Below are 25704 nucleotides of genomic sequence, written 5' to 3' on the forward strand. Positions count from 1 at the left end.
AAAAATAACTGAGTGCGAAGCTTTGTTAGTGTTCCTTTGAAGCAGATCTTCAAGCGCGAAATTACATCGTTCTATGATTTGTGCTGATATAATAAGAATCTTGTTGGAATAGGTAGTTAAACTTCAAAAGTTGTTAAAGGTACATATTATCTTAATTATTCTTTGAATAAATTCTTATGGCGAATGTTCGTATAGTGTTCGTTGATGACTTCGTCAACCCGTCGTAAGCGATTTTTATCAGACCATTTTACGTTAACATATTGTTAGAAATGAAACACATGCGCTCGCGTTGAAGCCATTTAATGCACTGACTAGCTCTAATTGTACAGGAGCGGAAGAGACAATGCGAACTACTTTAACACATATAAAATAAAATATAGTGAAAAATGTCCTTAGCTTCTTGCCGAACAATTTTGATAGAATTATCCTTCCTAGGATTAGGTTTAGGATCTGCCTTAGCTTTAACTCAGTGCCTGGCAGGTGGCTGCTCAGGATCGGGACAGGTGGCGTGCTCTCATTCTTCGGCCAATGTCCGAGAAACGTCATATGTACCTATTTCATTTAAAAATCGCAATCCAGTTTCGACGGATATAATATAACCTAACCACAAAATTAAAATTTTGAAATAACCCCCGACATAGTGGACTGATTTTCATGAAACATGGCTAAGAACACTCCCGATTAATTCAGCTTCAAAAAAAAAAAAACTTAATCTAAAACCGGTTCATCCGTTCGGGAGCTACGATGCCACAGACATACACACACACATACAGACAGGCAGACAAACAGACAGACACGTCAAACTTATAAAATCCCGTCGTTTTTGCGTCGGGGGTTAAAAAAATTACAGCAGCTAGATAGGATGTTTATAAGAGTTCAGCTCTCGTGTTGAAATATTTTTCTTATTTTATTAGCTAGACGAACGTTAACCTACTGCGTGGGTGCGTGGGAGAGCTAAAAGCGTAAAAGTCTAGATCTCCCATCAATCACTATTGGCAAAGTATACTCTCCATTCATTGACGATTGATTCACGCAGAGCGAAGTGGGTGGATGTTTCGTGGCTAGTAAGCATTGTTGTTTATATAAATGTCAAGGTGTGTTGAAAAGTTGGTTTTAGAAATTAAATTGACACATAGTTAAATTATTTCTAACTTGGAAATTTATTTCTGTCAAGCATGCCCCTTATTTCAGTCAAAATCATCAATAATTCATCAATAGTTATTTGTTTTACAAGGGGGCAAAGTAGTTGTTTAACCGCACGTGCCAATATTGATACCCGAGCAAGCGAAAGATTCCAAAATTGGACCGCGAGCGTAGCGAGTGGTTCAAAAAGTAGAATCTTGAGCGTTGCGAGGGTATCAAGGCACGAAGGTTAAACAAACTTTGCCACCGAGTGAAACACAAAATTTTTCACCACACCAACACGAACAAAATACTGACTATAAAACATCAAAATAAATGAAATCCATCAATTTATTCAATATTTATGATTCAAAAATCATCATTTATAGGTAAAATCTAGCAGCCAGATTAAGACATCGAGTTAAAATTCGTATGAAATTACTTTGCCCCCTTGTGGATAAAATGCAATTTTGCTATCTGTTTTCGAATAGCAAAGAAAGCCTTTACCAGTTGGTGTGGTGAAAAATCTTATACTCATAGTCATTGGTTCTGTTTTGGTCTGACACTATCGTAAGTTAAACTAATTTTCCATGGGATAGATAATATGGAATAATAAGCATGTTACTAGTAATCCAATGAGAATAATTAAATTAAGTTTGATTTGGAAATGATATTTATAAGTATGCTTCCCAACAAGCTAGGTCTGAAATACACTTGTGTGATTTATTTACGTACCTACCTAAGTCTCACATAGGTGGAATACAGAGATAAGAGCATGAAATTTATTCAGGTACAAATAGTTTACAGTACCTAAGTAAAATGTACTAGTATAAGTGTATCCTGTGTGTCTGAGGCCTTATGTCAATCTCCTCACAGATGACAATCATTCTCGTCAATAAATTTAATCCTTGCGCATGATTTCATCGCTCCTTAAGCGATCTCGCGCATGTCCTGATGACGTTTTAACACCAACACGTTTTAATGATCATATTTGAAACTTATATCTTTACAATACGGGTTACCACATATCAATTTACAGTTGTTCACATGCGGTAATTCTGCCGCATGCAAATATGTTCGGGTGCAGAGGACTTTGGATTGTATTGCTTCGATATATAATGTAGTTTGTATTATTCAAAGAGCTGGAAAGACAATTCTCAGGGTCTCAGATTTAGTTTGCAAATTCGAAGTATGAATTTTAAGTCTGTTCAGATATTAGATTATGTCTTTGCTGTGTGTATACTCAAATCTACGATGTAATAAAACATTTGCCCTCAAATATGGGGGGTGTCCAAGGTTCTTCAAAATATCAGAACAAGATGATGAATTTTAATTGTTAACACTACTGTCAAATACTGTTTAGTGACAGAAGTGATATTTACATTCACTCACCTACGTTATAGACTAAGAGCTCAGAGTCGCCAAACCTTCCTCATTTTCTCAAGGATGAAACTTTAGGTTAATGTAGAGTTCGTATCGACGTTTAATGTTATTAGTTCGGCCATTTTTTTGCTACACGTTTTTTTAAACACGAACTTTCCTTAAATTCTCAAAGCTGATTTTTATGATGTGTTAGAAAAGACTGTAAGGATTTTGTAATGATCATTTCCTGAACATTTCCGCCGGTAGTATTAGTAACTTTTGCCAGACGCTTGAAAGTCTCTGTCACTTACCCTAATTAATTTCTCAAGCTACGGCTGGCGCAAATGTTCAGGAAATGTTGATTATCAAATCCTTGCAGTCTATTTTAATATACAGAGTGGGGCCTGTAACAAAGGTGAAGATTTGAACTCTAGACTATTCTCCTTATACTGATCAACATTTGTTCGGCGACTTTTAAAAATAACTTGTATTTTGATTTTTATCACCCTTGAAAGTTTTTTCTGAGGTAATGTATTGCGAATACTGTTAAGTCTAAAGTGTGACAGATAACGTCAATGACAACAATAATGGCGTACATTGAAGCTAATATTTATTTTGTATGAAAAATTAAAAATTTAAAGACTTCATAATTTTTAAAAGTCACTGAACAAATGTTGATCAGTATAAGGAGAATAGCCTACAGTTCAATTCTTCACTTTGTTACAGGCCCCACTCTGTATATCATATTATATTTGATCAGCCTTGAGAATTTAAGGAAAGTTAGTGGTAGGGTAAAAAAATGGCCGACGGGCCAAACTAGGTAATATGCAGACATTAAACATCAATACGAACTCTATATTATCCCGAAGTTTCATCCTTGAGAAAATGAGGAAGGTCTGGCGGCTCTGTGCTCTTAGTCCATTAGTTTACTTTCTGTTCTTCTCGTTCGCATTAATATGCCCGTATAGGCTACTTGACCCTTTTTCAAAGTATGTCATATATTATTAATTACTGTCTAATTAAACGAAAAAAAATAGTACCATATTTTATTACGACTTAAAAACCCGCAGAAAACTTATTTAAAGTTTACTTTTACGTGATCAGGCAAAAACAACATCAGCCATATTAATCTATAGAATATCTATGACATGACGTCAGTATATTTAGAAAAAATATTTCACATTGTCACACCCGTCAACGACTATGAATTTTAATACAATAGAGGTTGTTTCTATGGAGATCAGATTACTACCTCTAATTTCCATAGTTGATCTGAATTGTGTGACGTCACTCCATTGGCCAACACCGTTTTCGGAGTCTTAGTTTAATTTAAAATACGCAGTCATCACGCACTTTTAATGCCCGCAAGCTATAAATATTGATTCCTTAAGTCAAATACTACAGAAAACAATAACTTGATGTGCTAAATTCGATACGAGTCTAGTAGCCTATAATGCGCTAGCCAATATGTTAATGTCTAAAACTAGTGGGAAAGCGGCTGTAATGAATTCGCTTACCAAAAAGCTGAATCGTATTCTATCAGTTACGAAAAACGAACAAAAACACAGCGGTACACTTGACCAATTAAAATAATCAAGCCCCCAAGTTATCTCCTTACACACATTGTACATTAGAGATTTACTGAGAATCCTAGCAACTGCTGCAATGCTGTTATCTTCGAACAGATTAATAATGATTAGCTGGACATGTGAAGTCTTTTCATTCACAAAAACGCCTGCTTTAATCTTTATTGTCATGCTTTCAAAGATTATATTGCAGAAAGCTACGCGTCATAGTAAATGACACGATATATGGGTACCCAGCCAACTTCTCAATCGCTTACGGTTCGTTGAGCGTATCGTAGCTAGCTATCCCTATCGCTCTTCTATAGTGGCACAACAGAGTTCTGTCTTTCGGTCGCCACGTAGCGTTAACGATTGTCACTTGGGTTAACCCGTCGCAGTATCTAGACATGTAAAATGGGCTGTATTTAACACTGTCACTGGTTAACTCAGACAAGTGGGCATGCGTTAAGTTGCGTGCTTTGTTAATCCTTTGTCTTGTGTGACTTTTTGTTAACTTTCGCTGGTGTTAATTAATTATACGAAGTTCAACATTGTTATAAATATAGGAATATTTTAAGCCCCGTATTTATGGTAAACATTTGTTGAGCATCAGTTGATTAATTTTGTTGATCGTGAAAATGTTGCCTGAAGAAGTCTTGTTGTTGTGGTCTCTTGTAGGTATATCTATCGTATAACCTAAAGCACCAAAAAACAGAAAAATGGAAAACAACAAACAAAAAAAAATGGCTTTACAGATACTTGACATTGTTTTACCATGGTTAGATGGTTACCAAGAGACTGATTGAGAATAGAATGTTGTGGCCGCTGTGTCAACATTTGAGAATTGAACATGATCTCAAACGCCACTTATCCATACTAATATTATAAATGGGAAAGTGTGTGTGTCTGTTTGTTTGTCCGTCCTTCATGTCGAAACGGAGCGACGAATTGTCGTGTTTTTTTAAGTGGAGATAGTTGAAGGGATGGAAAGTGACATAGGCTACTTTTTGTCTCTATCTAACGCGAGCGAAGCCGCGGGCAAAAGCTAGTAAGTTAATAAGAAGGTGCGATTATGTCATGCATCTTGTAGTAAGGTAGTGTCTACGCCTAAGAAGAGCCCATCTGTTTTCTGATACTTATTGTTATAAGTTATGTGTCTAATTTTTATGTCTTGATATTTTTAAATTAATGTGCAGAAATTCTAGAAAGCCAATTAAAGCAAATTGGAATTTGATTTTACACGACTACAAGAAACACTGTTTTTTAGAGTTAATGAAGAGATTGAGTATACAAAATTATTTGTAAGACCACATATTATCTGATATATCACCAAATGCTAATATTTCACCCATGTTTCCAGGCACATTTACTTAATTTCCGCGTGCGTCCAAATTCGCCACCATATAAATCAGTTTGCTTGTGACATGACAGTCGCTCGGTTATTTCGGGCGGTGTGCGCAGACGCAACGGCGTCGGAAGCAGCGCGCGCGCAGCGCATGCGCATGGCGCCGCTTTGCATAATTTACGCAAGGGTGACCGGCGCGTTAAGTACCATAAGTTTTTAACTACAGCGAGAATAAACTATGACACATTGTGATGATTGGGAATTCGTCATTGTTAAAAAAATCCTAAAAAATATTTTTTCTTCCTTAGTTTTGCCCTTCCTTGGTTTTTTCTTGAGGATTAGATTCATTTGGTGAATATATAGAGTTCTCTATTGTTTACAATTTTTAAGCGGAGTCTTACAGATAAAGTCCTAAAATTTACACTAAATAAACTTAATACAGGTACCTACTTATTCCAATTATTACTTTTTTTTCGTGACACAGCGTATAGGTTATTAAATAATGTTATTATTAAGAAAATTTAGGACTAATTATACTTATTTTAATATTTTTTCTAAAAAAAAACAAATAAAAATTTGCTTATGAAGTAGGTGCACTTGCAAATTATTATTTACAGTTTGACATACGATTTAACACACCACACACAGTGACAGCAAATTTAAAGGTTAATGTACCGAATGAACTAGTCAATTGCAATTCTGCAATCGGCATACAAAACTAGCATGGCCAATAAAATGTAAGCATTGTAATAGGAACAATAGTTGTGCATAATGCCAACAACATTAGTATTCCTGAGACGTACTTAAACGCCCGATGAAATTATGATACGCGAAATGTGCTATTATTGGCACTAGAGTCATGTTATTGTCGCTTTATTGGTGATAGTCTGATTGCTAGCCTGTTTTGTATGGTTCTTGTGCCTCTTAGTAGTGGATTGTTTATTATTAAATATTATTGTCACAGTTCCGTTTATGGCCTTAATACTATTTTATGTTTAGTAAGCGGTTTCATTTCTTGATGACTGATTAATAAAGTACTCGTAGGTACAGCCAAACCTTTAAAGGTAAGAGAATCTCTTGAAATTTTAACATCCTTTCAGGTATAATACTTATATCTACATCTTATGGTTTATTTGGAACTTCAGCTAAACAGTTGCAAATAAAATTATTTCATAGGATAACAAAATTATTTTTACTGTATTGTTTTACAGTAATACCTAAAGAACTTTTAAGATACAATTAAGAACGGACATTATAACATTACCTATACATGCATTATGAGATAACTATTTAAAAAAAGATGATTATGTTTTGTGTTATTTTACAGTTAACTTTTCTACCACGCAAAGAAGAACTAAAAAAACTACGGTAACTAAATTAAAGTCATCAAAGTAATTGACCTTAGTATTATTTGCTATTGCTGAAACTACAATCTTACTGGATACCTTTTAAAAATGTTCATTTAAGCTTTGAATTATTTTTTTATGATTTTTGTTGCAATGTGCCCTCATACTTCTTATATGATGCTGAAAACGTTGTTGTTCTTGTAGTCCTACGTCACCACAGAAATGCAAAGGGCCTTCTCAAGCTCGCGCCATGCCAAGATAGGATATCTTCAGCTACTCCGTGGCCTCGCTCCAGCTCGACAATTGCACATATTTCACTACAGATTCAAAGACGGAAAGTTTGACGCGTCACTTGACCACATAATTTTACTTCCAAACGGCCTCGTAATGCAAAAAAACGTATGTATTAAATTTAAGTCAAGGTATAAGCTCACGAAGGATCGCGAGATTAGCTATAAGTTAGACAAAATTAAGTGGTTAATAAACAACTGTACAGTGATTTTGATATTGAGGATCTGTACCTGAAGATTTTATAGTAATTTGACGTTTAAAATAGCTCTGGCGCAATCTGAGCTGTCCAAAGCTTTGTCAACTTAGTTTAGTATGCCTGTAGCTTACTCAACACTGAAATGTCACGACAAAACATAACCTCTGTTCAGTACTCGTCTACCATTGTCATAGTTAATGTTCGTTACACAACCAACTGGCAACAGCGGCCTAAGGGTTAACTACCGTGTTGTTACTGTACTGTTTACGATAATGGCAATGAACATGGACTTACAACCAGTCAATTCTATCGAGACAAGCTAGAATTATTAGATAAGCTTTAAGAGATTAAAAATTTCTAAAATAACAAGTATTTATAACACTAATATTGTTTTTGGAAATCCGGCTACGCAGTGTAATATAATTATTCTTTTTCTAAATTGACCTTTCTTCTTTTTTAGAAATTTTCCTGATTGTATAAATGGAAATAACAGGAATGTTAAATTAAAGACTAACAACTGACAGACAAATCTTTGATCATCTAACATCCAACTTCATCCGTACCATCGAAGACTACTCGGACTTTAGTTCCTATCTTCCTCACCATGCGTTCAATTTCAATAGTTGATGTTGTTTTGTTAAGAACGTATTCTGCTAAGGCCCACTTGCACCAACCACTTAACTCAGGGTTATTGTCATCTGTCAATTCTATAAAATGATGGATTAACCTTAACGCTCCATTTTCGTTCAATTTCAATTGTTGTTGTTTTGTTAAAGAACCTTTTCTGTAAATGAGAGTTTATCCAGTCCAGTACACTGCATGTCAAACAAGATAAGGAAAATTTTATTTTACTCTTGTCATAATCAATCTCGGTATTACGAGTATAATATATTTGAAAGAGTTTCTAATATAATGCAACCCATATTATCTATTTGAAGGAGTTGTTGAGAACCTATATTATATTACCTATGCGATGCTGCCCATATTAGATTTACTTATCGTTTTTGTCCATCATCAACATGCAGACGCAGTAGTTAGGAAGCCTAGGCTCAAATCTAGGTTGCATGACTAAATATTATAATGTCGATGCTGCCTCGAATTCGGAATGACCGGGCACAATAGAATCACAATATTGTTTTCGCACACACCCAAAATGCATTGCATCCTGTACCAAAACTAGACAGTCACGTAGTGATGCTTGTGATGATTACAACGTAATTAGGATGCATATATTAATTAAGACTGAATTTAAAAAAAAATCGAACCGCCAATGATGCTTCCTGGGAAATCATATGCATGTGACATATGCACGAATGTGCGGTGACGACAACCGTGCCGGCCTTTTTTTATTATTTTAAGAGGGGAAATGCATTACGCATGCCACCCAGGCACGGTGACTTTCAGACAAAGGAAATAGTAAATCCGATGTACTTAGGATATGTTTAGGAAAGTTAACGATAGAGGGCGTGAAAAACAATTATACGCCGTAGTGCAAGCTGTTCGCTAGATGTCACTGTTACCCCCGCAAAACTGGGTAATGACTTGTTGTCGTAAAATGTATAAGTATTTTTTGATGTCCAAATTTTTCGCTAGATGTCGCTGTACCAGCTGTAAACAAGCGAACGACATTCTATGGTTAATTATATGTCAATTAAATTGTATATTTTATCAATAACACCTTTTTTTGGCAAATAAGTTAGTCTAGAAATAGTTATTTATTTAGTAGTTTACTGGTTGGTATAAAATAATGCCATTAATACGTGGCGTTCCATGTTTAAAGTTTTAAGGTTCCTTATAGCACAAAGCATGTGGATGTGGACCCCACATGCTTTGTGCTATAAGGAACCTTAAGGCATGGAAAGTCACATGAAAAGTTGTCGTAACTTAATAATAGATGGCGCTGCATTCGAAAATCTTGACTGATAACTCTATACCATACTATTCAATATACTGTATGGTCCCAGGAACGCCGAAGTACTCTTTCGCAACCTTGCCAGGCCGTGCCGGCTCAGCCCAGTTGACAATCGTTGAGTCTTCGTGGCGATCCAAACGAAGTCTGGCTCTTTCGTGACATTACAGAAGAGCGATTATGACGTTGGCTATTTACCCACTTTAGTAGCTCAATCAATCTGAATATGACGATAATTATTAATGAGGACGTTTTACATCTCCATCAATATTAATGCTTTATTAAGCATATTATCTCTGTTATATTGAAGTCAATAATATAAATGTATCTTAGTAATGTGTTTTATTTTTCATGTCACTGCAAATGTTGATTTTACTTGTAATAAACCTACATACTTATAAAAAATGGTTTATTTTTAGAATGTGATAAGGATTTACTATTCCTGAGGAAAATCACAAGAGTCTCTGTCATAATGTCACTCTGAGATTTGAGTTAGTAACCTAGATATCAAGAAAGTTTAGTATTTAATGATGAACCCACAAGGATCTTGAAGAAAATCACAGGACTCACTCTTGTAATTCAATTCCCAGATTTAAACAGCATATTCAGCATAACCTTAAAATTAATTTAAACGCATGCCTGTATACCAAGGATGCCGTCAACGGCCGCTGTCGCTAATTGACAGTCGCGATAGTGTTACCTTCCGCAGGATGCGCCGGCGCAGTGCTGTTTACTGTCGCATTGCTGTTCATTACTGCGGCCTTTGCATTCACGTTCACGTGAATGGGCCTGAGAGAAGTCAAAGTCAAAGTTCAATTTCCAATTTGTAAACGACGTAATGCGGATTTTAGTTAACTACTAATCGCGGCGCAATGCCTTAGGGTCTCCCAAACATATCAACGGCTCTAGCTGACCAAAAACCGCTCATTAGTATAAAGACGCTGACGCGTCGGAAAACCAAACGCATGCGTACGCATCAAAGAGGATCGAGTATTATAGAGAGTTACTGTCAAAGTGAAATGTGTAATCACAGTGCATAGACTGCCATCTCTCGACACAGGCTTAAAACTTTTGACCCTCAGTTTTGACAATTTGGCCCATATTCTTAGCTTGATATGTGTTAAAATGTCAAATATTAATATTAGCGCTATCTATTAGCAGAGCGTCCCCTAAAGGTGTATCGCCATCTAGGTCACCGCACCTTTTTCTGTATGGTTTTGAGGTACGTTTTTTTCTTAGACTTTATCTGTCTATACGGAGTTACATATGTCTTTGGTACGCATGTTCATACGAACGAAAGAGTTTTCGTCTGGAGAGACCCGATAGGTTTGGAGAGACCCGGTCAGATATGACGAAACTGACGGACCGACGGACACAACAGGGTACGTACTACGTAGCCGAATGGCACAAACGCTCACGAAACGAAACGCTCGTACCTAGATGTCTATCTCTATCGCTCTTGCGTATTGGCGCAACAGCGCCAGACTACTTTTCGCGGCGTTTCGCTTTCGTTTCGCGAAGAAATGACATTCGGCTACGAGGCCAGAGCAGAAACTTGTAGGAACTAGACACCTGGAAAGCGCTTCATTCACCTTCTTTGTACTTAGGTATTCCCTTTCAAATGGCAACAATGCCTTAAAATTTACACACAATAAAAATCAGTCCGACTTTTTCATGAAAGTTCAAAAGTAAAAAGTAACTGAGCATTACTGTGTTCTATGCTTATTTTGTCCTTTTTCAACACGAACATTACTCATTGGAGATGAGACTCCCCTAAATGAACTCTTGTATGACTAAGCAAGTAATCAATGTTATAAATCAGTCTACAGCTGAAACAAAGTCATCACTGTCATCTCATCGGTCAATAAAATCATTAATATATTTGGAACGATTTAAATTAATTAGGTAGTTGAAATTAGGTAGATACAATACTACAATATAGAGAGGCATAAGAAGTTATTTTTTGTTGAATATAGCCTGTAGTTTTTAACTTATGGTGTGCGATTGATTTTTCGAGAAAAATTACACCTATATTTTCGGCACAATGCCGCCAATGATTTGCCGAAGCCGAAGGCATCTTTGATCCGAAGAATCGTTGTCTGCGTACCTATCAATAATCGGTTAAAAACATTCTCGGACAATCATTAGGTAGCTTATACTTGGCTTTCGTAACAAGTAATTTTCATTATCATGGTTTTATTACATAGGGTGAAAAAAAAACAATACTTCCCGACAAGATTCACAGGTTATTTTGAAAGGAAACCCAGGAAAACTCTGAGAGGTCCAAAGAATATCAGATAGTTACGGAGCGCACATAAGCTCGAAATGGGAGTGGAGAAAGAAGTTTCCGGGATGGAAAGAACGGAAAGAAACAAAATTCTGCAATAGATAGATAAAACAATCTTATCCGATCTTTGACGACCGGTCTGGCTTAGCGCGTAGTGCCTGCTAAGCCGCGGTCCTGGGTTCGAATCCCGGTAAAGGCATTTATTTGTGTGATGAGCACAGATATTTGTTCCTGAGTCATGGATGTTTTCTATGTATATAAGTATTTGTATCCATACTATCCATCCATACTAATACTAAGTACTAAGTATATTATAAATGGGAAAATGTGTGTGTCTGTTTATTTGTCCGTCTTTTACGGCAAAACGGAGCGACGAATTGACGTGATTTTTTAAGTGGATCTCCAAGTTGAAGGGATGGAGAGTGACATAGGCTTCTTTTTGTCTCTTTCTAACGCGAGAGAAGCCGCAGAAAAAATCTAGTATTATATATATCATTATCTGAGTACCCGCAACACAAGCCTCTTGAGCTTACCGTGGGACTCAGTCAATCTGTAATTCTGTATAAGAATGTCCTATAATATTTAATATTTATCCGATTCCGAATGGGAAAAAGGGGTTAACAGTATAATTAAACAGGGTTAGTTAATTCACAATTTTCTCAGCCTCACAGTTCAGTGTAAGGTCCTGGGGCTCCGGGGCGTGTCTCGAGTCACGCCGGTAATTAACGCGGCTTTCATCTCCGCCCTTTGTAAACGAGCCCAATCCCGTGGGACTGCGCCGGCGCAGGGTTTAGTGCAAGTTAGAAGCTTTGAGCGATTCAGATAGAACTAGCTCAGGACGCTTTTACCGTCATTTACAAATTACGATACTCGCTAGCGTAAACGTTTGCTTGATAGCAGTATACTAACGCTAGCGAGACATACTGTTATCGATATACGCTAGCGTGTATTGTCGTGTGCAAATCATGGTAAGTGTACAGTTCCTGGACAAGTTAAGTGGCGTGGTCAAAGAGTACAGTGGGCGATAAAGTGCTGGTTTTAGTTTATTAATATTAATGATAAAGATTTAGGTTACTATGGACGTTTATACGGGTTTTCGTGAAAATCATAAAGTTAGGGCAATTTTAAGGGCAAGGGATTTCATCTTCGTGGAATCCAGTGATTAGCAGTGAAAACGTGAGAAAACTTCCCGTCCCATAATCGGATGTTAAGGCAATTTTAACCCTAGCGTAAAAGTGACTTGATCAAGTGCGGGTAGTTCAAAAACTGACAGCTAGAAGATGTTGATACAACTCCCAGCCAGTTGTGACACGGACGTAATGTCATGTCCGAACGTCGGGTTAAATATAAAACGTAAGTTTTACGCGATTAAGTCCCGTTTTAATTTAATAATATGAGTGAAGATCGTGTTAGTTTAAATCAATATATAGGTATTTGAATTGACATATTTCAATGTTCGTTGCTTTCCGTTGTTGGTTACAAAAACAATTGAATACTATAAATACGTTTTAAGCACGCTGTTTCTCTGCACTTGGACCACACGCTAATGTAGATGCTATCACCCCTCAGTTTACGGTTAGACACGAGTCCTTTATCGACACTTTTATCGATAAGTCTATCGACACTTTTATCGACCGTCAGTCGGAGCCGAAAGTGTTCAAATTTTTCGTTTAAATACTACTATTTACCATTCGTTGAATAAAACTAAACTCTATTTTGAAAGCGATAATGTTGTTTGAAACTACAAATCTGGAACACAACAAGCATGTCATTATACTATTAAATGTCGTGTGTAAGTTTAGGATTTAAATAGACATTAATGTGTGTCTCTTTATTTATATTATTATGTTTGGAGGAATGAAGTAAGTAATTATAGAGGTTTTAAATTCCCTTTAGGATGTAACTTGGGTTCCTGATCCGATGTAAATAACGTACTACTTATTTATTAGTCTCTGTGATTAATTACATAATTAGGTATACTTACAAAATGTAAATGTGAAAAGCACTTGGTTCAGTCACCAGCAATAATATACATACATACAATAATCGCCGCATCCCAAAAGGGGTACCTAAACACGGTTTTGCCATTTGTCTGGCCATACAGAGCCTCTCGCCTACGCCACAATTTAACCCATATCCCATAGTCGTCACACACAGGATGTGACGTTTTATGTGACAAAAATTAATACCTGGTTTTATTTGTCTGAAAATTAAGAATAAGACAAATACACCTCTTAATTAATGATAATTCTAATGAATTCTGTGCCTGGTTTAAGTTATCCACAAAAGGATTGCTAGCTGTATTTTTGCTTCCTTCAGAGAGTAACATAATTATTGTCGGTGGGTGTTTCTTGTAAAATTGGCTTTGTATGTTTTTCTGTTGGCATTTCGGACCTTTGAGGGGCGTTCGCGGAGCCGAAGCCAATACGTAGAGGTCCTTTCGACACTTTAATGAAATGTACTCGCAATAATCTTAAGTAGACTTCCTGTAGTATTGTAACTAATTTTTTTATATGTTGTTTCAGATCGCTGCTGTTGGCAGCCTTCGTTATAAGTAATTGTATCACATGGACCGCGTCCAGGCACTCCTACACACACAATGTAAGTAACTGAATTCCATCCCCCTTCCACGAATGTCCCTAAAACTCAGAATACTCAATCAAATTGATGTTGACTGTACACAATCTTCGTTTGCAACACGAAAAAATAGTACCTAATAGGGATGACGACTACATAAAAAATGGCATTCTGTTTAGTCCGTCAGTTAGATCGTCCAAAAATACTGAACACCTATATTTCGCTTTTTCTAATTAATGAAAATATACAAAGATTCTAATTAACACAAGTCAAATTATATTCTATTGAAAATATTTCAACTACGCGGGTACGCTGGTTCGATTCCAGCCTCAGGCACTGGAGGCCTTGGTCACTTTTTCATTCATATGTGTAATTTATTTCGGTTTTAAAATACATACAAAGATATAGAGCATCACTTCTAAGTAAAAGTTGTACCTAGGACAACCTAGACGTCACGCGCAACATCAACGCACTGTACCGTCGTCATTTTTCGTTTAAGTGAAAAAAGAAAAAATACACTTCTAAAATGTTTTGATAATCTAACTGACGGACTAAATAATTCGTTTTTTTAGTCGTCTCGCCTATTCCGTACATATCAGAAAATGCAACGGACTAGGTGGGTAAGGTGGGTAATACTAAACTGAGCCACTCGTCACTAAGCTGAGAAAAGTTCAAACTTGGCAATCCTTGTTTCAAAGCAAATGCGATTATACCTACCATGTAAGAAAGCTTACCTATATTGTACTGTATGGACTTTAACAAGACCGTTCAGGCTGTCAAGTAAGCACGTGTTGTTTGTTTGTGCCCGACATGACGTGCGCAGGATTGCATGATGCTATTCCTAATGTTAGTAATGTTAAACGAGCAAGCGTCTCAGAACCAATGGAAACTATGGAAAGTGAACCGAAGTCACATAACGCCTGATGTGTTTTACCAACTGCACTGAGAGAAATTTGCATTGTGAATTTAACAAGTTCGACTTGTTGCGGTTTATCCGTTTGAATCAGCCAAACGTATGTTTAAAACAATATGTGTCAGGTTGTTTTTATAAAATTGACTTGTTGACTCAAAGATATTGCCGATTCAAATGACAAGTAGCTTGTTGTTTGAACCAAAGAGCACGTAGGCGCTATTTTAACCAAAAAACTTGTTGAACGAACAAGAAAACTGGTTGTATTTTCTCTCAGTGTGGAGATCCTATAAATGTCTCATGGGCCCAAACGCTGCAGCTGAAGCCAAAAGAACCGTGTTTGTCCTGAACTAACCATTTTGGCTCAGTGATCGAAAGTGAATTTTGGCCTCCGAAACGAGAGATCGCCACCTGTCCCGAACCTGCGTAGCCTCTTGCCAGTCACTGACTTGATGCCGACGCAGATCCGCCACCACACTGTCCTCCCAGTCATACCTTTGTCCTATTGAAAGAAAATGTACAGCAGACGCGCTCACAATCCGGCCTCGCTTAATACCGTTATCGTATCAAACGTAGATCCTATCTTATACTTATAAGTAGGTACTTATCTTTCTTCTTCAAAATCATCTCCTTCGCATTTATCCCGAGTCTGTAAGCGTTCGTAATAGCGGCTCATCTGAATGTCAGCGGCGTCAGCGCACAACGGCCGGCCGTGACTGCCGCCTTGACCGTGCCGGCGCGACGGCCCAATGATGATTACAAACTTTCCGGTTTCAGTGTTCGTTCTGTTCTGAATGAAAACATGCAGATAACAAATAAAAAAATAAATTTCAAAATGGATTTTCCAATTAGGTGACAATTTAGTAATTGACTAAGGTTCCCCCCCCCACATCTATATTCCTATTTTGTAAACAAAGGTGTGGCCGGTGCTATAAAAAAAATTGCACCATTCGAGGTATTAAAATTGCCGATATCCTACAAGTTTATTAAAAATCTTTACATATTCCATTACACAAATAATGACTCTGTTTAAACGAAAATAAATTTCAACACAAAACGTTTTGGTATATTTATTGAAATTAAAAAGTTTTTGTCGGATAGTATCATTAGTATCACTGTGGAAATGTACCTAGGCGACCAAGTAGCGGGCCGCTAAACATTATTTTTCAGCAACTTTCGAGATTATGTGGTAGTAAATTTTAATGGCTAATTAAAACCGTTTTCAGATACGATGGTGCATAATAAGGTGTTTATAAATTTAATTATTGGTTTTGTAAGTATCTGCACAGAATATATAATAGTACAAGTATCTGATAATGACAGAACTTCGTAATTTTGGACCGATTTTTATTTTGACTTGCATGGGATCATAAAAATATAACAGTCATCGTGTTCGATCGATTCACGATTTTAAGTGTGTAATTGGCTTCGTGCGAAGTGCATGGAGGGGGTAAGCAAAGCGATCGCAGTGCTTGCGGTGGTCAAAATCGACACTGATTGTGGTTGTCATCTATCAAAACTCATAAAATATAATATATTGTGTAATGTTTGATATGGGGCATCAATGTTGTTTCGTTGTTAATTGTAAAAATAATGGCATAAATAGTCGTTGCACGTTCTATGCGTTTCTTAGAGCACACTGGAAATTGGATCAAAGAACTAAATGGATAGCTACGGTGAAAAGAAAACGTAAGTGACATGTCAAAACAAAACATTATAATAAATTATATTTAAGCTTTATTTACCTAATATTGTTCGATACGCTGTTACTATTTTTCCTACCGTAAAAGATTATGCTTAAAGATTCAGGCCTAGCTTGGGAATAGGCCCGTGTCGGATATTTCTGCGGCCGCGGACATGACTAGGTACTTACGTTTTGATTTGTTTTATATGGCATTAACGGGACGGAGGTTTAGCGAATACCATATCACTAGCTCGAAGAACTTGTACCATTACTCCTATGTTCTTCAAGATTCCTTATATGCCCTGCCAGCAGCACTTTATTGACTCTTTCTGTAGTCTGGGGTTGGAAGTTTATACCGTGAGTAATGCTTTGGAAACTGATTTTTGGTATTATATCTATGTCTTTATAATCTATCTACCTAAATTACACTTGAAATAGTAGCTCTTGTTATTCGATTTATTTAAAATTAACGAAAAATCGTTAAAATATAATGTTTGTTTACATGTCATTTTTTGACATTTTCCACTTCAAGTTCACATGGTAGTGAGCGTAATTGTCGTGCACGTAGCCACTCATTAAAAGTGTGTGGTGTTTTTCTGTAGGCCCTTAATTTAAGACTTGGGATGCACGTGTTACTTTGACAGTGACAGCAGTTTGTTTACGTTTATTCCATTCAATTCGTAATGGGAATATAGCGTCTCGCGAGCGTCGCTCTGGGCCAACTGTATGGGCAAAGCCTGGAAAAAGACGCCGCGTCGACGCGTCTTTTTCCATACAGTTGGCCCGACGCTACGCTCGCGAGACGCTAGATGTGGGGGAACCCTTAGCCAGTTTGACGACTGTTCGTTACGATAACAAAACGCTTGATGTCTCACTCTCTTCCATATTAATTTGACAAACGGATGAATAGATGTAATTTTAGCTAGGTTTGCTAGCTACGATTCATAGCGTTTAATATGTCACTATATGTAAATTGTGGCGTAGGCGAGAGGCTGGCAACCTGTCACTGCAATGTCACAGTTTCGTTTTCTTTCAACCCCTTATTTGCCAAGAGTGGCACTGAATCATTAGTAGTTCCATGTGCTCTCCCTACCCCTTTATGGGATACAGGCGTGATTGTATGTATGTATGTATGTATATGTAAATAAATAGATATTCTTATCCCTAACCACTGGAGCAAACCATATTCAACACAACAAAGAGGGTTACGTTTGTTTTACGTTCCCATTTGCATAGTTCGTCACAAAAACAAGGTGGACGCTTCTCAAATCGGCTTTTAAAGTCTCAAATCACCATGTACAGTCAACCAATTGAACCCTCATCTATCGTTATAAATCACTCTTACTGCTTGTCATTTTGACATTATCATCTTGTTTATAACATTTGTTTATAACTTATGTAGCTTTATTACCCATCGTCAGTAGCCTCATACTTTCTCTTTACACTAATCTCCCTTAATGAAGTTCTTACAACGGCTTATATGCCGACAGATTCGTAAGAGTTTTGTAAATCACAAAACACGCCGCGCACCTAATTAGTTATCTTTGGATACAACTTTAAAGGGATAAACAGTACAGAGTAGGTAGATATAACAGAATGTCCATTTGACCCACTTAACACAGGAAATTAAGATTATAGGCTATACAGTTTTTTGTAGACCCGTTATTAACCCCGACTCAAAAACGACGGGGTGTTATAAGTTTGACGTGTCTGTCTGTCTGTCTGTGCATCGTAGCTCCCGAACGGATAAACCGATTTAGATTTAGTTTTTGTGTTTGAAAGCTGAGTTAGTCGGGAGTGTTCTTAGCCATGTTTCACAAAAATCGGTCCACTATGTCGGGGTTTTTTTCAAAATTTTTGTATTTTTAGAAGTACATTCCTGGGAGTAATTTAAGATAATTACTGAAAGACATCGGTACTCTAATTAATTCCGTTTTTTAAGAAAATCTATTTGTATTGTGGTGACCGGTTAAGAATTTCAACACCACCCTTTTAGGGGCTCAAATAGATAATGGATGTCATAGAAGTTGACTGTAGTATATAGGTTCAAGCGTGATGTGGGCGGTGGGCTGGCTACCTGATACGGCAATATATTGATTTAAAGTTCGGGCCAAATATAAATGTAAGTGTTTACGCAATTAAGTCCCGTTTAGTTCTAAAATTGTGATACTGCAATATTAGTAATATTTTCCAATTTAGCTGAAACTTCAGTAGAGAGTTTTAAGTTTTCTGCCTACCCCTTTAGGGCAATTCATGGGTTTGAACTGTTTGAGATTGTAGGAACATTTGCCTCGGAGCAGTTTGGTATTTGAATTGAAATACCCGCTATCATATATTTTTCCTTCAACGTGTGACTAATTACATATTCATTCCAGTCACCCTTTGGTCCCAAATCTTATAAACTTATAATAAACTTGCCACTTTCGAAACCGGGCTCTACGCGGCGCTACGACATTTTCGCTACATACGGGGAAACCCATGTAATCGGCTACGCTTCTACGAGCGGTGTGCCCGACAGTCGGGTTCTTGGTAGCGAAAGTGTTAAGCAATCAACATACACTCCCGAAGTACAAGTACCTACAGTCAGCTAGTCAGGGTACCTAGCCAAATGCACAAACGCTTACAATAACATCGTTATCGTAGCTAGCTATTTCTATCGCTCTTTCGTATCGACGCGACAGAGCCAGACTGTGCTTCGATCGGCGTCTAGCGGCAACGATTGTCATTTCGGCTAGGCCGGCCGAGGTAATAAATAAGATTAAATTTGCTTTCGGTTTCGACATGCGCGTGCGTCGGTAAGATTGAACATTTGGACGGCCAGCGTGAGACCATGTGAACATCGCTTGATTATGTAGGGTTGGCTATCACGGCTTCTTTATTCGGGTAAAAAGAAAATGATAATTAAGTACTTTCTATCAAATAATAAAACAAAGTATTTGTTTTTATAGGTATATCCGATATGGAGGATATTCGTTTAAAAACTAAGTCAGTACATCTGGCTTCACAAAAAAGTGTAAATATTACAGAAAATAACAATGTTATGTCAAGTACCTCGTCAACGGATCATCTTAATTGTGTCATGGGCTATTTTTGAATCACTCCCTTGCCTAAAACGTGACAACCCTAATGACAACTGAATAGTCTGTGAACAGCTATGAATGTAATCTAATCAGAGATGGCGCTACGATTGATGGGAGCATTCCACCGCGTCAGTAGATCTCCCTGAACACTTCCTTAATTAATAATAAACCATATCGTGAAAACCTTAGTGATAAGTGAAAAGTAAGCCTGTGAACAGCTATAAGTACAGTCAGCTGACTGTACATCTAATCCGGCGGGCAATTATGGTCGCGCGATAAATGATAAAACATCTGGCCGTCCCTATCGCACTTACTAATAGTGCGATATTTTATCGCCTGATATTTTATCGTCTATCGCGCGACCATGCTACCCGTGCAGGGAAGGTGCTACGACTGGTACGATCGATGAGAGTATTCCACCGCGTCAGTAGGTCATCCTGTGTATTATATAATCTTTATAATACTTACAAACTAAACCATATCGTGACAACCCTAGTGACAAGTGAAGAGTACGCCTGTGAACAGGCATACATCTAATCAGGGATGGCGCTACGATTAATGGGAGCATTCCACCGCGTCAATATGTCATCCTGTCCTTAAGTATGTACAATATTAGAATATTTCGGGATTCTTTCTTACCTAAAACTGAGTCGTATCGTGATCGTGACAACCCTAGTTCAAGTGAAGAGTAAGCCTGTGAACAGCCATACATCTAATCAGGGATGGCGCTACGATTGATGGGAGCATTCCGACTGGCAACGTGACGGCGGGTCATCCTGTTTAATGGAGCACTTATTTTGAGTAACTTCCTTTCCTTAAAACTACATATACCTACTAGTAACGACCCTGGTGAAAAGTGACGTGCCGACGAGATTATAAAGCCTGTAAACAGACATAAAATTAATGACGCTTTTATAAATAAATAAGTAAGTAATGTGGCTGTCAATGTGTAACTAAACCTCCCGCTCACCTTACTTATTTACTTACTTACTCGACTAATCAACAGTATAGCTAACCCCCCTTTAAATATACCCCGTAAATTTGGCCTTGTGATCGTCTAGCGTGAATAAGTAGAACCCTTCGATGTGATCCGCAATAACCCAGATCCTTTAATGAGTATCAGCTGTATTTTTGACTAATTTTTAAAATTTTATTTATTTATATTTTGAAGAAGAATAAGGGTTATTGTAGCATAATAATATAGTGTTATAGAAGAGTATTTTATCAGATTTAGGCCTAGAAAGTTACATGTGAGAAAATTAATGACGTGATGAAGAAAATTTTAGAATAGAAGTTAGTGAGTGAAACATACATGAAATAAATATTAAAAAATATTTTGGTAATCATCGGCTACGCCTTATTAGTGGATTCGAGTTGCAGGACTGCCTTGCGTTGCCGTCTGAATCCCCTAACCTGATCAAACCACTTTATCAGGCATCCTAAGCAAGTAAGCCTGAAGGGCTATCTATCTACGAACTAACCCCCTTTTTTTATTTTGTTTCTTTTCCCTAGCTAAACCCCCCTTTTCCCCATTACTGCTAATAGACCATAACTTCTCGATCTTTCTAATGTTTTATCGAAACACCGAGCAGTTGCTAACTTTTATAAGAACTAAGTCTACTAACTTTTCTAAGCTTTTGACTTTCCATCAGTGGACGGCGCTCGCATGCCACTGGGCCCTATAACAAACCTATGCTTTTTATTCCAAAGAATAGTTTGTTTCCCTAACCATCTTGATAGAATTTACCTTTAAAACCAGTTAGCAACACTAAGTGTCCCGCAGCCACACCGAAAGATCAGAAATTGCTACCACAATTATTAATTTCACTCAGATAAATTAAGTAATAAGAGATTTTATAAATTACCAGTTCTACCACTTATTTTAAGATAGTAAACACCACATTTAAAGTCCATTTAAACCATATAAATAGTAGTAGTTAAATTATTTCTCCACAATACACGTTGACCAATTATATTCCAAGACCAATCATAAAAGAACTCTACTTTTATAGAAATAGTGTGTGACTCTACCCTATTCCTATCGTTTTCCCTATTCTAGCATATCTGAAACACAGACCGTCACTTACCATAGATCTTGTGTTCAAAATATGCACAAGTGTATCCCTACCATAAGCTGTACAGTTCAGCCAGCGAAGCTGAGATAGGCAACCTATAGGCTTGTGTTCTTATCCCCCCCTCTGCTCTTGCCCGCGGGCTAGGGTAGCAGAGAGTAGATCGCCCTATCCGTGTATATATCCAGTATTCTAGGACACACCAGTACCAGCCACATGGGAGACCCAGCTGCGATCAACTTTACTTAGATGTGGATCGATCACAACCGAAATCCCCAGCGACCAACGCCAGCATGGACTAGAACACCGAGTAAATAAATATAAATATATATATGACCCCAGCCTCAAATACTGCCGACTTCTGTGAGCAAGGATTACTCCTAATGTCTTTCGTCAATCGTGAAAGTCCTCACTTCCATCTAACAGTTGGACTCTTTGAGACCGGTGAGAAAATACGCTTTTGTAAGTATAGAAAAGCGCCCAAGCCCTCCACTTGGAACAAAAAGACCCCTAAACGCCTTATGTTTAACAGCCGCAAGGTATAAAGCGCTTAGCCGGACAACAGTCTGTCACAAACAATGATCTGGCTTACAACTTTCACAAAATAACCCCATAGAAAATTACTAAATTCAATTTTACTGACCAACTAAACAAACGAATGAAGTTTCCTTTACGTGCTATAATCTAAGCTTAGTTTTGCAAGAATTTCTCCCTACAAAACCAAACACAGACTTATCTCCAAGCACCAGCCATACATCGACCCAGTCTTTGTATTGCTTGACGGCACTCACGAAACAAAGCACAGAAAACTTCACTATACACATTAATTTAAATGTAACACTACACTATAAATAGAACACTAAAATAAACCCACAACTGACGGTAAAGCAATTCTACCACAGGTCTAAGTTCAACTGTACGACGATATTGTCCCCGCACAATCAAACAGAGACACAATTTCAAAGTTTACAATCACTTAGAATAATTTCCAAGTAAAAACAAACAAAGAAACAATAGCAGAACAACTTCATTCACCAGTATAACACACGAAAGCCAGAGACACTGTTAGTCTTGTAGATATTTTAAGAATGACGCGCGTCGGCTCGCTCCGACCCTTTTATAGATTCAAAATGAGCGACAAAAAGGCTACAAAAGGGCTACAAAACGGCTACAAAACGGCTACAAAACGGCTACAAAACGGCTACAAAAGGGCTACAAAAGGGCTACAAAACGGCTACAAAACGGCTACAAAAGGGCTACAAAAGAGCTACAAAGAGGCTACAAAAGGGCTACAAAACGGCTACAAAAGGGCTACAAAAGAGCTACAAAGAGGCTACAAAAGGGCTACAAAAAGGCTACAAAAGGGCTACAAAACGGCTACAAAACGGCTACAAAAGAGCGACTGGCGACAAAAGAGCTACAAAAAGGCGACTGGCGGCAAATTACAATGGATAGCCGCTAAATTACACTTATAAGAAAAAAGTCGTAACTGTTTTGTTTACTAAGTCGTACGCCTTAGGCATTAATGTCCAAGACAGCTCAGCACGTACGTTTTACTTCTCAATAGTAACATCTGCATGATTGCACGTGTTTTAGAGTGAGACAGAGCTATTGATATTGATTCCTATCTCATCCAGTAGTGGAACATTCCGTAAATCGATAAATATTTTTACGTAAATATTATTTTGTGAAAGATTGTTTAAATCAATTTAGTAAGTAACTTCGCAATGAAAGATCACATTTGCTCCTAATTGTTACATTGAATGATATATTCAGAAAGCATAATAATCAATATTAGTGATTATTACCTTTCTGACTTGTAATTGGAACCAAGACGCAATATCGGAACGCCATTCGTTTGTCAGATCAGATTGTCAATGTCAACAATCCATCCATGTGAATATAGTTTGTAAATAAGCTTTTTCCAATAAGTTGGGCATCGAATAATAGTGAATTTTATGAGTGATGACGTAACTAAACATGTGATTAAGCATCACAGATATTATTTGTTAAAATACTCAATGAAATCCCGAAGGAAATATGCACCAAAAAGTTGGTCAAGGAAAAGTTGATTTGCCGTAAGTTTTATATGTAAAAACAAGTCCATTTCCTAGTCATAGACGCTTGTTCTGTTACAACTCGCCCCCAGATTGGATTTCTTTTATAAAATACAAAGTGGTTTGTAAAAAAATCCAATCTCACTTAGCAAAAGAAGCAATAAAATTGAATAAAAGAAAAATATCTCTAGATCAGTCGGAAATTTCCCCCCATTTCTAATCGTGTGGTGTGTATTCCAATACTATGCGACTGCTAGCGACTCAGTTTTGAAATCAGCTCATCAGAATCTCGACAATGAACCATGATAACTCCTTTCTCAGAGTCCACGCACCGCCAGGGATATCAGGTTGTGAATCTGATAGGTCCTACTAACCCGTTCTTGCTAGCTCGTTCCCCGGTCGCGGCGAATATTCATTCCATCCACACTGTTGGACCGGAATAATTATCGTAATAATTTCAACGAGTTCACAATAACTTCCCACGCAATTACGAAGAAACCTTTAGAGCTCTCATTATAAGTCCAGAGCCTTCAATCTCCATTGTCGGAACTCAAACCAATTTCTCTACCTAATCACTCCAGCCACATGTTTTGGCGCATGTCTCATACTTGAATAAAATATACTGACTTAAGATCTGTTTGGATGTGTTTTTTTTTTTTTTATAAAACAAACCTTAAATGACATAAGCATGTACCTCAACTCGGTACCATATCATGATCAAATGAAGAAATGATTTGATGATACTAAACTTCACATATTTGAACACATAACAAGGAAACAAATATTGATAAGAGCCTCGTTCTCACTAGACGATATTGGCCCTTAAATATGTCGATTGTCAAATACATCCCATTCAAGATGAGGTGTGTGGTTTTAGTATGGGTCTTATTACCTTGTAGAGTGAGTAGCCACGAAAAACTACCCTTGAAATGGGTCGAATCCAAATGGATTTTAACCTAACCGATAAGCTTTTTATGGCTAATGTGTTCCCAAAATTCCCCCCCCTTGTTTGTTCCCGCAAATTCCGACCAAACTAGTTTTGACCACTTTCCAGCGCTGTCTGTCTGTATCAATCCACTCATTCCACAAAATAAAACATTCGAGACACTCTTTCATATCTTACATCCGTCATATCCAGCCATTCAATCTATCAAACATTCATACATCTATAAGCATTCATCACCTCTAACTTATACACATACACTCGTTCATTCCTCCTCAATTACGCTTTCATTCGATTGCTTACAGAAAGCCAGCGCTTTTAAAAGTAATCAAAATAAATAATAAAAATGAAAATAAAATTCTATAATAACTTCAAAAATTCACGTATCCCATTTTACCCCACTCTACCCTGACTCGAGGCAAAGAAAATTTCAATTTATTTATAATAGGTTTCATTTTATACATCTATATTTCATTTTTACAAAGTATTTATTAACCGCAAGAAATTTGACAATGTGTGAAAATTGTTTGATGCACATACTAAAAATAAAATGTTCGTACGGACAAAATGTTACATTTCATGTAAACATCTTTTATTTCACAGTCAATCACTGTAAGGATTCTACCCTGTTTTCAATTTCCCTGTCTTTTGTTCATTATTACATTCCTCAGTGCAAAATTGATAGCATAAAATGCAAAAATTTTATAAAAGTAAGTACAGTCACTTAAACAAAATAGTGGCCCTCCCTACTCCGATCTTTGTAGAACAAAATACTGACCGAGTTATGCTTAGAAACGAGGATCTGCACTGGTGATTACCGATATCGTACAGTATACCACCCTATATAATGTAAAAAAATGATAACGCATAAATAACAAATATCACTGCTAACTGTAATAACTAAAATGAAAAATAGCTTATCCACCGCTCTGAATTTTCTAATGTCTAACCCCAGGTA

General features: G+C 37.2%; 1 protein-coding gene across 6 annotated transcripts in view; it reads left to right on the forward strand.

Moving 5' to 3' along the window:
• LOC125232967 (papilin-like) overlaps positions 1 to 25704 on the forward strand; it is a 179117-nt gene that overhangs the window by 80424 nt on the left and 72989 nt on the right. For all 6 annotated transcript variants that reach the window (XM_048138820.1, XM_048138825.1, XM_048138821.1 and 3 more), the window contains exon 2: positions 13949 to 14024. In XM_048138820.1, the coding sequence (XP_047994777.1) occupies positions 13949 to 14024 (76 nt within the window). The remainder of the gene's footprint in view (positions 1 to 13948; positions 14025 to 25704) is intronic.

The sequence above is a fragment of the Leguminivora glycinivorella genome, chromosome 13, assembly GCF_023078275.1.
Source record: "Leguminivora glycinivorella isolate SPB_JAAS2020 chromosome 13, LegGlyc_1.1, whole genome shotgun sequence".
Lineage (NCBI taxonomy): Eukaryota > Metazoa > Arthropoda > Insecta > Lepidoptera > Tortricidae > Leguminivora > Leguminivora glycinivorella.